Here is a 13091-nt window from a genome sequence, read left to right on the forward strand (position 1 = left end):
CTTCTCCCATTGGCTTTGGTTTTGTTAAGCCTCATGGGAGTTGTAGTTTTCTTGACTGCTGCTATTTAAATAAAGCAAGTTAGAGAAGCATAATAGGAGCCTCCGTTCTTGACATAAAATAAAGATTTGAATGCCAATGCCAATAATGGTTTGCAAAAGGACATAGATGGTGGAAGTGCGAATGAAGTCCCTGGTGGCATGGTGATTCCTTATAGTACGGTGGATGACTATCGGGAGAAAGATTGCATGAGAAAAAAACTAGTGTGATCAGAAGGAAACAGAATATGTTGCCCGTTACAGAAGAATTCGTATCAGACCTAAATGGATGTCTGATTTCATATGTGAAGACAAGTTGGATGGAGAGTGAGATAATTCTATTGTTGTGTTATTGTAGTATTTTATTATCGGATACATTTCTAGGTAAGTCGTTATGTTATGGTCCCTATGTCTTAAATCATGTTATTTTTATAACGGGGGAAATGTGTTTAGTTTTGTGATTATCTATGTTACGTGTATCGCGTTTTCTTTAATTGTATTGTATTATTTTGAACGCGCCGCTCTAAGGTTCTACATTCTTATAGAATGTGGAATGTGGTAGAGATGCGGGGCGAAGTTGAGCTGCACGTTGCTGCTCCGTTCCATATGGTGTGCTGAACCATAATAAGTACTTGAAGATCCACTTTCGTGAGAACATTACTTTACAGTCTGTGGCTGAATAAACCACTGCTTGTGCTAAAGAGGGCAGCGGACGGTAACATTGCCTGATCCTAACAAGGCCGCCGCTCAGGACAAGCAGCCATCCTTTGAAGAGGCACACATGCGCAATTCAGTATAGTCTGACTAAGCTCTGCTCCTACAACAGTCTTGACGGCTTTTGTGTGCGTCTGCTAACCTGTTAAGTGGACAGTGGCTTTGAAAATGGCTGGGGTAGTGTGCGGTGGGGATACTACCGCAGAGGGTGCAGCCGTCTGTGAGCAGAAGGAGGAAGAGGCGGGCGAGAGCAATTGCTTTGACAACAAGTGTATCTTCTGCAGGATAAGCCGCGGTCAGGAACCTGGAACGGAGCTGCTGCACTGCCCGGTGAGAGTCCCCAGCACCAGGAGTGCCGCATACTGCTTCTCTTTCAGCCACCGAACGTTGCTTTACGCCACTTGCAGCATTCATGTTCACACGTGGGAGATTCTTAGACCCATAGTGAAAAATACATACAAATAAAAAATAGGAAGCGACGACGGGTGTGGTTCATGCCTGGACTCCTACCTTATCTCTGTCATGATAATCATACTCGTCTGTGTTCTTTCACTGATCTGGTCCAGTACTCCCACCGTTCTTGCAACCCGACTATTCAATTTGCCTCTCTCCACCATTCACTTCTGACCAAAGATTTTTATTTTTTGCAGTTTTATAAACCGCGAACTCGACCAGAAGGTATTGGAACTGCTATACATTAGCATCAATTACGTTACACAAGAAAACATTCATTTTTGGTAGCCACTGCGAAATTAAATGATTTGAGCAGAATCACAAGATGTTCAGCCGATGCTGAGACTGGAACCAGATTCCCCTACTCCACAGTCAGCAGCTCTGGCAATTAAGCCAATCCTTTTTTACACTCACTTCTTGCAACTTTCGCCTTTGTCTGCATAAGGCTCGACTGTCTAAATGTCTTTCATCAGGGTGACCTTTAGCCAGTGTTTAGCAAACGACACTAAGCGGGATTCTGCTTCGTTTTGCTCGTCCTATTATACGGAAAAAGGATGTAGTGTAGTTGACGATTGGTTGAAATGCAAGACTGGTTGAAGTCGCTCTCAAAATATGGGTTAATTTGCGGCAAGTGCCTGTAACTTAAATTCATGCCAGTTTCTGTCAACCACTTATGACTGTTCCACTCCACCACCCTGGACCTGGAATAGTAAAATTCTCAGGATTACAACCCTCATGTCTCTACCGCCCAAACCCAATGTCTGTGAAAGGACATCAGGCACAATAAAGAATTGTGTTTGAATGGTGTCCTAAGATAAAGTTTACTTTACGCCATGAGGGTGTAAAGGTTTGCAGTGGTGCTTCTGCCACACATTTCTAGACACTCAAAGTGACAGGAAAATTAACTGAATTTTGAAGGATCATTATAAATAGCCGTTTTAGAAAGGGAGAAAAGTGATGGCATAATGGTGGTAATTTTCAGCATTTTGTGGACATCCTTGGCATGGTTGCGCCCACACCTGGTATAATTCAGATCTTGGCATTAATTTTATTTTGCTTATATTGTGGATAACCATGTCATGAGATGGTGGTGTATGGACATACTGGTTTCATTCTATCCGTGTGTAGCAGTGGTTCATGCAGCAGCTTGAAAATGATGAAATGGCGTTTAAGTTTCCAATATGTATTTATCAAATGACAAGTTGGTATTTCTGTGTGAACATTGTATTTTATGTGACAATAATACGTTTGCTTTTTTTCTGGAATCGACTTTTTATTTTCAAATTAAAAACCCCTTATTTTAAGCAAAATGTCTGTGATTAACATTGCTCTGTGAGATCGTAAGATTTGTGTAACCTGTGTGCTGGCATACCTGTAAGTTGCTATAACTTGAGTTTTAGTTCCAACGTGTGAACCAGTAAAATATGTTTAACCTGAGATTATGATTTTTTTTCTCCACTTTGCTCATTCAAAGTATAGTTTCAGTTATAAGATATGACACAGTGTCTGCTTGGAAGAGGCAGGACATACATGTAAGAATGGACATGCAGACATGAACAAAGATAGTATGGAAAAGTGACTTGAATTGTGAGATTTAATTTTCTGAAATGCTTGTTTAACGGAACGCTTTTTACATGTTTATTTGAGGAAATGGTGCTCACACGTACACAATATTGCTGGATGTGTTCTTAGAGTGAGTTAAAATTCATTACCGCTAGGAATTGTAAGGATTGCCTGGCACCCATTAAGGTATTGGAATATTTATAGAGCCCCCTCAAAACCAATGGACTTTTAGTAATTTTTTTATATTGTTTTGGCTATTTCTCACAAACCTTGCTATACACCTTGAAACCTATTAGATGAAAGACTGAATTGGGTACCCCACCACTTTCAAACATGACTATCACTAGTCTGTGTCTCCCAAACTTTCTCTGCAATTTCCAGTCCCTATGTCCATGTGTTCAGTTATGTGTATGTTCTTCGTACTCCCTATGTCTTTGCACTCAACCCATTCTGTGCCCCAAGAGCTGTGTACTATGTTTTCCCTGCCTATGGTTTATAGTGTGCCCTCTGCGGGAGATACTGGCTCTTCCTGACCAAAACGTTTCTAATGTGGATGGGTGGAGTTGGCTCCTGGGCGTCTTGTCTCAGGCGTGGGGGTCCAGACCTCTATCCAGCTACTTTAACTAGCGCAGGCCTAAATATTATCTCCTGGAATATAGCAGGGATAAAATATGCGAAGGAAAAGTTATTGTCTCTTAGCTCCCTAAAACCTGAAATGATTTGCCTTCAGGAGCCATGGTCCGATGGAGATCTATTGTGGGATGATTATTATGTTATTGATTGCAAGGCTGCCCCGTCTCGGAGGGGGCATGCCAAGGGAGGTGTGGCCTGTCTGCTGTCAACTAGACTTAAGTGGAATATTGAATGTTTTAAAGACCCCAGTAACCTTTTTATGGCTCTGTCTCTCAAGTTGCAAAACAATATAGGTTTTACCTCTTTGTTATTGATAAACGCGTACGTCCTGCCTGATTCGCATCACGATGTTCTGATACAAAAAGTCTTTGCCCACATAAAAAATGCATTGGCTTGTTAGTCTCCCCCGTTTATAGTTTTGGTAGGTGACCTAAACTGCAAGATATCTAACCAAGCCGTTTCACAAGACCGCGAGGTTGAGACACAGCCCTTCAAATTCCAGCTTGCCTCTTCCCTTTCTCGATTAGAACAAATAAAAGAGGGAAACTCTTGCTCTATCTCCTCATGGAAAGCGACTGCATTATTGCAAATGGCAGATCCCCTTCTGACTCCCCTGCCTCTTTTACCCACGTTGCTCCAGGGGGAGGGCAATCTTAGATTATGTGGTATTGGGGAATAGCACTTTCTCCTTGTTAGTTGATATAAAAGTTATGAACACTTTGGTCAGCGATCATAACCCTATCTCCTTTTAATTACATTTGCATCTGTTAATGTCCAGGACTCAGGAGTTGGATGTAGTCGGTGTAAATAGCTCAGACCCATCTGTGTTCAGTTCTCTCTGATGTCGCGTAGTTTCTCCAAGCCTTGTACTTCCCTCCAAATGAATTATTTTGCTATAGAGTTTTTAAATTTTTAAAAATGTTTTTTACATTTGGTTTAAGATACAAATGGTTCTTTTCGGTTGGTCGAAGGAAGATATTAGAGAAAGGTGATATGATCAGAGGTTCAGGGAAGCCACAGTTGTGTGAGATCAATTGATCAAACAGCTTTTATTATATTTACATTTCGGACAGTTGTTTAATGATTCATGTATTTTTTTTTATATTTTATGCCTTCTTCATCTTTGTATGTCTTATCTTGTTTTATTATGTGGACCTCGTTTAGAGTTCCAAAACCTAAATAAATAAATTGAATTGAAATTGTGTGCCCTCTGTACTCCGTGTGATGTAATTTTGCCTATCCAGATATCAAACACACTATTTGTCGCTATAAGGTCACATAAACAGTGATATAGAAGTGACTCGCAACTTTGACATCCAATTTTGTTTCTTCTTAGCACATTGAACATTTTCTGAAATGCAGTGATTTGAGGCAGGGTAGCAGGTGCACTGTTGCTTTCTGCTTGTGTAGATTAACTGTTTAATAGCTTGTGTTGCAACTAATCTCTCAGTCGGTTTGCCTTCAGTAATTAGATTAACATGCATTTGTTGAGAAGACCCTTACAGGAGGGTTGAGCTATTTACCCGGCTATACAACTTTTTTTATTTTTTTATATATTTTTTTTAATTAACAAGTGTGGTGCCAGTGGGGCATTGTCATGTTTTGTACAGGTACTGTTTTGCTTGCTTCTGCATTGCGTGCCATGTCCATGCCCAGCACGCTGACGTCATTCTCTCGTTCTTCGGTTTCTCATGTAACCTGGCCCTGTCTCATTAGGAACGTTGCTGAGAAGTGGCAGCAGTGTCGCCTCTAAAAGCATGGCAGGCATCCACAGCCAGGGACCACCTGGCAGTTACTACCCTGAGGCATGCATTTTTAGGACCAAGACTTAATAATTGCGCATGGATGTTGTCTTGTATCGCAATGCCTTTTGCTGACGGTGATTGTACCATAAAAGACGTTTAGTAATGTATGTAGTTCCAGCTCTCGTTGGTATCAGTAGATCGCCTCTAAAGCCAATGGAGAGATGCAGATTTTGTGTTCTAGGTACATAGAGCCTAATTCCATCCAGTTATGCCTGCAGTATGCCTTCTCCGCACTTCTGCTGCAGGTCTCTACTGTTGAGACTGCTCGGATGGAGTGCGTTCATTACATTTAATTCAGGTTTGACTTTACAGACATCATCATCACATCTCTCAATGAGCTATGGATGCTAGATTTGGTACTGAAGGCGAAACAATTAACGAGGTTGCTTATAGGGAGGAAATACTGTTATTTTTAAGTTGTTCACTTTTTCTGAGGGAATTTTCGTTCACTGACATACATACTCCTTTGTAAAATTTGAGCAGTTTTAAGTCGGCCTATAGTATGGTTACTTTAGCTGCTAAATTGTTTTAGTGCATTATTGTAGTGACGAGACACAAATAAGTTAAGAATGCCTTTATTTTCTCACAACTCCTAATAACGAATGACGCAGCTGTCAAAATGTCATAATTTAGAATCATGTTCTGACACCACTTGCCGAGGCATACACACAAACACTAGAAGTATAGAAGGGACGTAGGACTGGGCAGGAACAACAGGTGGGGAATGTGACAGATAATAATGGATAACATAATGACTAGTGTAAGACAATACATCTTCCCCCCAAATACAAGCAAACCCATTTGCCCAGATCGTAGTCTTTGAATCTCAAAAGAGGCACAGCATCAATTCTTTAACAACTTTCGCAAGATGAAAGGTGGCATTGTTCTTGAGCTTCAACTCCACAGGACATATTTTCCAAGACAGGTGCTTCAGGGCCAATGGACTTGAAGTTGAGACTTGTAGAGGAGTTGTAAGGGAAACTGAGATGGACTGACCTTGACCAAACCATAGAAGAGCCATTACACCACTGGCCATTCTCCAATAATATTATTCACTACATGCAAAGGCTTGCTATACTTGCTGTCAGGAAACTAACCATTTGCGTACTTAATCTTTACTTGATCCCCTTCCCAAATATGAGTCCTTGATGGCATTTCTGGTGCTGTAGTAGATATACATCTCCCTTATTTGCACACATAGTCTGTTGCCTCAGCATCACCTTTTATGCCAAGCTCGTTTACTCATCTCTTTCACAAATTGGACCAACAAGGTCAGAGTTTTGTGATTGCCAATCTGGCAAGGAGTAAGCTGAAAATAAATTTGCCCTTGGTGTTATGCAGCATGGTGCAGTAAGACTGCAATCTGGATATTGAATGCTGCCATGGGGACACATGACTTGATTGCCAGCTGGATAGTTTTCTTAATAAGCTGATTGGCTCTTTCAACCTGCACATTACTTTGGGGTTGCTACATGGAAGATCTCCCATGTTTTATGCCATTAATTTCAAGAACTTTAACCATTTCATGGAAAGTAAACTGCACCCTGTTGAACACTGACTAACAATCAGTCAAAATGTCTGGTATTGGACTGTGATACAAACGTCACCCCAATCCACTTGCTAACATAATCGATAAATACTGTAGCGTAGCACACGTTTAAGGGTAGTGAATCTATGGGTCTAATAAAGTCAGTGCCTAGTTTCGTCCATGGTCCCTCTGACCATGACATAGATGTAACAGGACATGAATCTTGATATTATTGTCTGCAACACTGCGCACCTTTCCACATGCACCTTCACATCAACGTCCGTAGATGTCAACCAATAGGTCATTTTTCTTTGTACCTGTCATACCACTCTTGTGTGCTAATGTGATTAATTGCCCGCTAAGAGTACTAGGGAGTACTAAGATATCGAGTAACAACACATTGTCTTCTATTGACCTATTCACCTTCTAAAAGGGTAGCAGCTGCAGTAAAAAAATGTTGCATGGGGCCAACCCTTCACCACATTGTCTTCTACTTTTTGAGCACTGTGTCCTTCTTTCATAGATTGAAGTCAACATTCTCTTGAGACAAAAGATGAGGAACTACTGTCCCCAGACAACCAGACTGTTATCATATCCTGTTTATCATTCCATTGATCCACACTGTCATCTTTTTTTATGTGGGACTCGAGACAGAAAATTAGCAAATTATTCTGCTGCCCAGTAACCAACTAGACCTTAAATTGATACTCCTGCAGTTTACATGCCAGATGGACAGTTCTGGGGGAAGTCTTACCCGACCCTCCTCCTTCCAATATGCTAACAAAAGGCTTGTGGTCAATGTAAATCAAGAACTCCTTACTCCATGGAAACGTTTACATTTGTTCACAGCCCAGACACAAGCCTAAAGATTGTGCTCAATCATGGAGTATTTAGTTTCAGCTCCCTTGATTCTGTGTGAAGCAGAATGGATTGTAATATTATTTTTATCTGCACTGAGTTGACTAAAGAAAACCTCAGACCAGTTGGATTGGCATCAGTGGTGACAACACAAAGTAAGCGTCCATTAAAGGATTTGAGAGACTGAGCTTTTTCAGCCACATAGCCCCATGTGAACTCAACATCTTTATAAGAAATAAATAAAAATAACATACACATTGGTTCAGTTTTATTAGCAACACTCTTAATACATTTAGAGCAGAGGTCTTCAAACCTTTTCATGCTGGAACCCCCTCACAAAACATTTTAGGTGTAAGGACCCCCTTCTGACAAAAATTTCTAGAACATGGTACTCCTCACCATCGACAATCATAAACGTCCCCAATTTCCAGAGCAAATCATTTTTACGGTGAGAAAATAATATTAAACAGTGTTTATAAAACCAAAGGTCAGTGAGTGTGGGGGCATGGTCAAAGGTGTGGCTAAAAAAAGGCCCTAATGTATGAGGAATTGGCGTAGGACAGTGATTAAGTCATCTTGCTACACTGCCCTACGCCAATATAAAAGGGCAGGAAGGTACAGTATTTATGAAATACAGTGCATTACTGTCCTTTCTCCCAGCGCTGGCGCACAAATTGCTATATAGCGCCAACGTAGGCAGGACTGTTTTTGTCCATGAAGAACCACCTTCCTGCACAAAATCAATCCTGAAAGGCCTTTTCCTCCTTTTGTATGTGCTGCAGAATGCAACACACATGAAAAGAGGAAAAAACGATGAGAAATTAAAACATTTTTTTTCTCATTATGCTTGCTCTGGGGAGGCGTGAGGTTTTGGCACTGCTCCAGTTTACATGATTTTGTAAATCTGGGGCAGCATCAAAATCAGTAGATGTTGCGTAGGAAGACCCACCACAACACCCATAGAATGCCTCCTTCACGGAGAGTAAGGCAACACAGTGGCTTGCGCTGCTTTGCCTTACTCCATATGTATGAGGCCATACAAAGCTAAGCAGGGTGACTTTGTGTCACCTCATAGGTATGATTGAGAGGCTTTTGCAGCCAGATTGTCAAAAAAGTGATGCTGCAGCGGTGCAAGCCTGTCATAAATAAGCCCCAAAATATTCTGTAAGTTTATTTTTAGGTCTTTCACTATCAGGTAGCTACATATAAAATAAGAATCAGCTTAAATGAAAAACAGTCTGTGACAGAAAGCACTATGAATATGTAAGGCATTATTTTATTTTATAACTGCATTACATACAGTATAGAATAGGCCACTGCAAAATGGGTTAACATAAAACGGTGCTTCCGAAATGTACATCAAGTAATAACAGAGCATATGCAGTACCATTTTTTAAATAGCTGTCCCTTCAACACCTCCAGGTGAAGAAAGCGCGGTGTAAATAGGATTACTATTACAAGTACACACTTCACAGCACAGTTGTTAACTCTTTGCACTACCACTCAAAAATAATAAATGTTTGTTATCACAAAGCTTTGAGTAAATGGATTAATTAAATTAAAGCCAGAACCAGATCCTAAGCATCCTTTACACTTGCAGATCAACTCATTGCGCACATTTGCATTTCATTCGGGAAGCAGGCGCCCTGGCACAAAGGCATTTTTAGCTGTCTGTGCAGGTTTGTTTCACAGCGCAGGAGACTCTTTAATGGAGAGTTCAGCGGAAGCATTTTAACAATTCGGTGAGGCTGGGGAATGCGCAACCCCCGGAGCATGACCCCACGCCCCCCTCCTGGGGGTCACACCCCACAGATTGAAGACCTCTGATTTAGAATGATATTTGCAGATACCTACAAAGGTTGCAAACTCCCCCATATTGTGGGAATTAGGGGATTTGGATATGCAGCACAAAGTAAAGCTTTATTTGCACAGTAATTCTACTTACCACTTGTGCAAGGTAATTAACCTACACCTGAAATTTCACCTGAAATTTGCATTTATCTTTTTGTAAGTTCAAGACACGCTCCTGAAATTCACACAGCTCTCCCTCCAAGACAGCAACATGCTTCACAATAAGTCAAAACATCATCTTGAAAGGCTCTAACACCATGTATACTCCCAAACAATTCACTCATTACTCTTTGGAAAATAGTGGTTGCGAAACGGATGCCAAAAGGCATCCTGCAAAACTGGTACAACAGTTATAAATGCAGGAGTCTTTCCTTTAACCCTTTTGCAATAAAGATTAATTATATGTAGAGCTGAAATCTAGTATAGAAAACAATCCTGACTCAGGGGCGTAAAATTTTATAGAATAGCTACTTGTCTATGGGACCGGTTGCATCATAAATCTGCTTCTCCTGCAAAAAATCCATTTGTCCCGTTGGTGCCACGTAGTGTGATGATAAGTTATGGCAGCAAATCTAAATATATAAGTGCTCTGATTATGCCATGGCCCATATAGTAGGGTTTGAATTCTAGCAATTCTGGAATTTTTCCACATTTTCACAGAGACACATACTGAGGCTGGAGGTAGTGTTATGCAATAATTCCATGGTTGGAATGCCTTTTGAAACTGCGCAAACCTACTAAGTTGCATGTTTTAGGGGGTTTTCGCCAGCTCTTCTGCAATCTTTTCCATACTGACAGAGTTTAGAAATGTACTCCTGACAAAGGCAGAAATAAAACTTTTTTCCAAGGTTTCGGAAGAAGTGGTTGGGGGGGAAAGTGAATCTGTAAACGTTCAACAGATTTTCGCAATAGCAAATGTACTACAGCATTTTTGCATGTTCTAAAATGCAGTTCACAAATATTTTCTAGAACTACAAATTATTGCCCTACCTCTTCAAATTATTGTGAATTAAGGAAAGCTGTAAATCCGCACTAATGCAAGGGCATATATCATGGGTGCATTTTGTGACTTTTTTTTTTAAGGATTGGGCCCCTAATTAGGTCTTGAGTTAACCAAAACCTTTTGATTTTATTAAAAGTCTGTCTCTCTCTCTCTCTTTCCATCTATAGACTGGCTTCAATGTGAGTGACAGCATTCTGATCTTTCACAAGGAGCATGTTTGTACCCAAACTAGTTTTGTTCCATGCCAGAGACTACTGTTGCAATGTGTATTTATTGAGACCAAAAAATAATATTGTTTTTTGCCAATGTTTGTTAAAATGGGGAGGGCCACCATTGTCATACCCATTGGCTTTTGCCAATGATTGTTTATTTTCACATTTCCTACATTCTTGTTGAAACTAGTTGCACTGATTTTCCACTATGAATATTTTTGGAGTGTACTAGGGTGCATTAACACATTTTAGTAAATGATGCTTCAAAGAAATTGTACCTACAATTTCACAGTAGTTTAGCAAAACGTTTTTCTCCTAGTTGCATTTTTTTAAAACATTTAGTTTGAAAGCAAAGGCTTGTCAATCTTGATTTCAAGCTTCTGCAAATCTTTGCATCTAATCAGAGAGCATTCTGGGAGCTTTATATATAGCCTCATATTGTTAAACTTTGCAAATGTGTGTACACATTTTTATATTAAGACCACTGTCAGCAGTGCAATCCGAGCTTACAACATTTCCTTAGAGTGCTCACCCTCATAATTAAGGTTTTGCATTAATAAACCATAAATATAAGTTCGATCAGCAATCACATATGGACACAAATATAACCTTAACTGCAGCCAATGCCCTTCGCTGATCTATTATGCTGTAATGCAAACTGGCAGGCAAAGCTTTGGTGCTGCAGGGGATTGGGCATACTTGCCCCAAGGACAAACTAAACAGGAAAACCTGGTGCCCTTGACACCAAACAATATGCTCTGGGAGGCAAACTATAGCAATTCACACCTCTGCTGGCTTTCCCCAATATCATGACCATCTCATTGATGAAGGGAAGTAGTTAGCAGTCAGGTACCACACAACAATTCAACTGGTGAAGGTTGATGCATAGTCGAACCCTTCCTGTCTTCTTTTTGGTTATCGCCATAGGAGACTACCATTCAGATGTATTGATCGGTTCAGTACCACCTTCTTTGCACCACTTACTTAGAATTGCCTTGACCTATGAACGAACAGAAAGAGGGATCTCGCATACTTTTTGTCTGACAGCCAGCACATTTTCCTTCTAAACAATTTGATGCTTATAGTTTTGGGAACACCACAGAGGACCTTCTTGAATTCTTCCAGCAGGGTTGTGACATCGAAGTTTTTGACACTGAAATTGTATGGTGTCCAAGCTTAGTAATAAGTCTCCGTGCTGGAGGTGTGGGGAACATGATTGTGATATATAGTTCATATATTTTATGAATTCTACACTCTCAGTGCTTACTGGTGGCAGATATGGTCATGCCAGAAACATACCTTACATACATCTGCTCCACTACACCCTTACGTGGCCCTATTATATGATATATCCAGTCTTCCTACTTACACCACACATCTTCATTGGTGGGTAGCTACTGCACTTGGTGTTGCCTAATTGTGGATCTTACGTCTTTGGAAGTGTAGTATGATCCCATCATTCTCTCACCGACTGGACAACATGTAGGAGATGCTTGAACGCCTGATCTAGAAACTAAATGATAAACCACAGTTATTTGAGGACTTATGGTGACCCTTTATGAAGATCTGATGACTGGCATTAAGTCAAAGATGGTTTTCTTTTATCGTCTTGGGCTATTTTCCTTGTCCTGGGTTAGTTCCCTTTCGGGGTGCGCTCTTTATCCGCATTTGCAGTAGAGATATGTTTTATTTGTGTATAGTAGCTGATTCAGTACAGAACTCCTAGAGGCGTTCGTTGGTGTTGGAGAGAAGCCCCTGTTGGAATATGATGTTACTCTGCCACAATATTATTACTGTATTTTCTTTGCACTGGGTAGACTTAATCGAGTTTTGTCCATGTGAATTCCTAAGAGATTTTATTCTTTTGGTTTTTGTTGGATTTAGATTTACCATTCTGACTCGTTACCAAGCTAGCATTCACTGTTCTGCTTTGTGAAAACCCCAGTAAATTACAACCAGAATAATTGTATGGGCCCTTTCAAGGGTTGATGAACATTTTCAAGTTTTTTTCGTTCAGTCCAGTTCACAGTATTTACTTCATGATCAACAACAAAAACTTGAGAGACAATGCTCCTGTCTTTAAATGTCAGTTGGGCTTTTACCACTCACTTTTGGAAATTATGGTAATTCTTGAGGCAACATACTTTTCTTTGATTCACTTTGATATCACACTTGATTTGCTTTTCAACCTTTTCCTTTCTAAGCATTGCTGCAAAGAGTACTAGATTTCTCAGCAAGTATCTTCATTCTTCGCAGTACAATGTTTTGTTATGAGTACCTTAACATACCTTCAAGAAATCACTTTTCATGCCTCGTTCTTTACAAAATGTATCCAATTGCTGACAAGTTTTGTTAGAGGTTAAATGGAAGGTTGAACCTCATCTAAAGCACTCCGCTTCTGTCCAAATGGTTTCCATGAAAAGTGTGTTCTTGGC

The 13091-nt window shown here is 40.3% G+C and overlaps 1 protein-coding gene across 1 annotated transcript in view; it reads left to right on the forward strand.

The window, feature by feature from the left end:
• The first annotated feature begins 833 nt into the window (after positions 1 to 833).
• HINT3 (histidine triad nucleotide binding protein 3) overlaps positions 834 to 13091 on the forward strand; it is a 211521-nt gene continuing 199263 nt past the window's right edge. The window contains exon 1 of the mRNA XM_069234816.1: positions 834 to 1080. Coding sequence (XP_069090917.1) covers positions 919 to 1080 — 162 coding nt within the window. The 5' untranslated portion in view covers positions 834 to 918. The remainder of the gene's footprint in view (positions 1081 to 13091) is intronic.

This window comes from Pleurodeles waltl, chromosome 5 (genome assembly GCF_031143425.1).
Source record: "Pleurodeles waltl isolate 20211129_DDA chromosome 5, aPleWal1.hap1.20221129, whole genome shotgun sequence".
NCBI lineage: Eukaryota > Metazoa > Chordata > Amphibia > Caudata > Salamandridae > Pleurodeles > Pleurodeles waltl.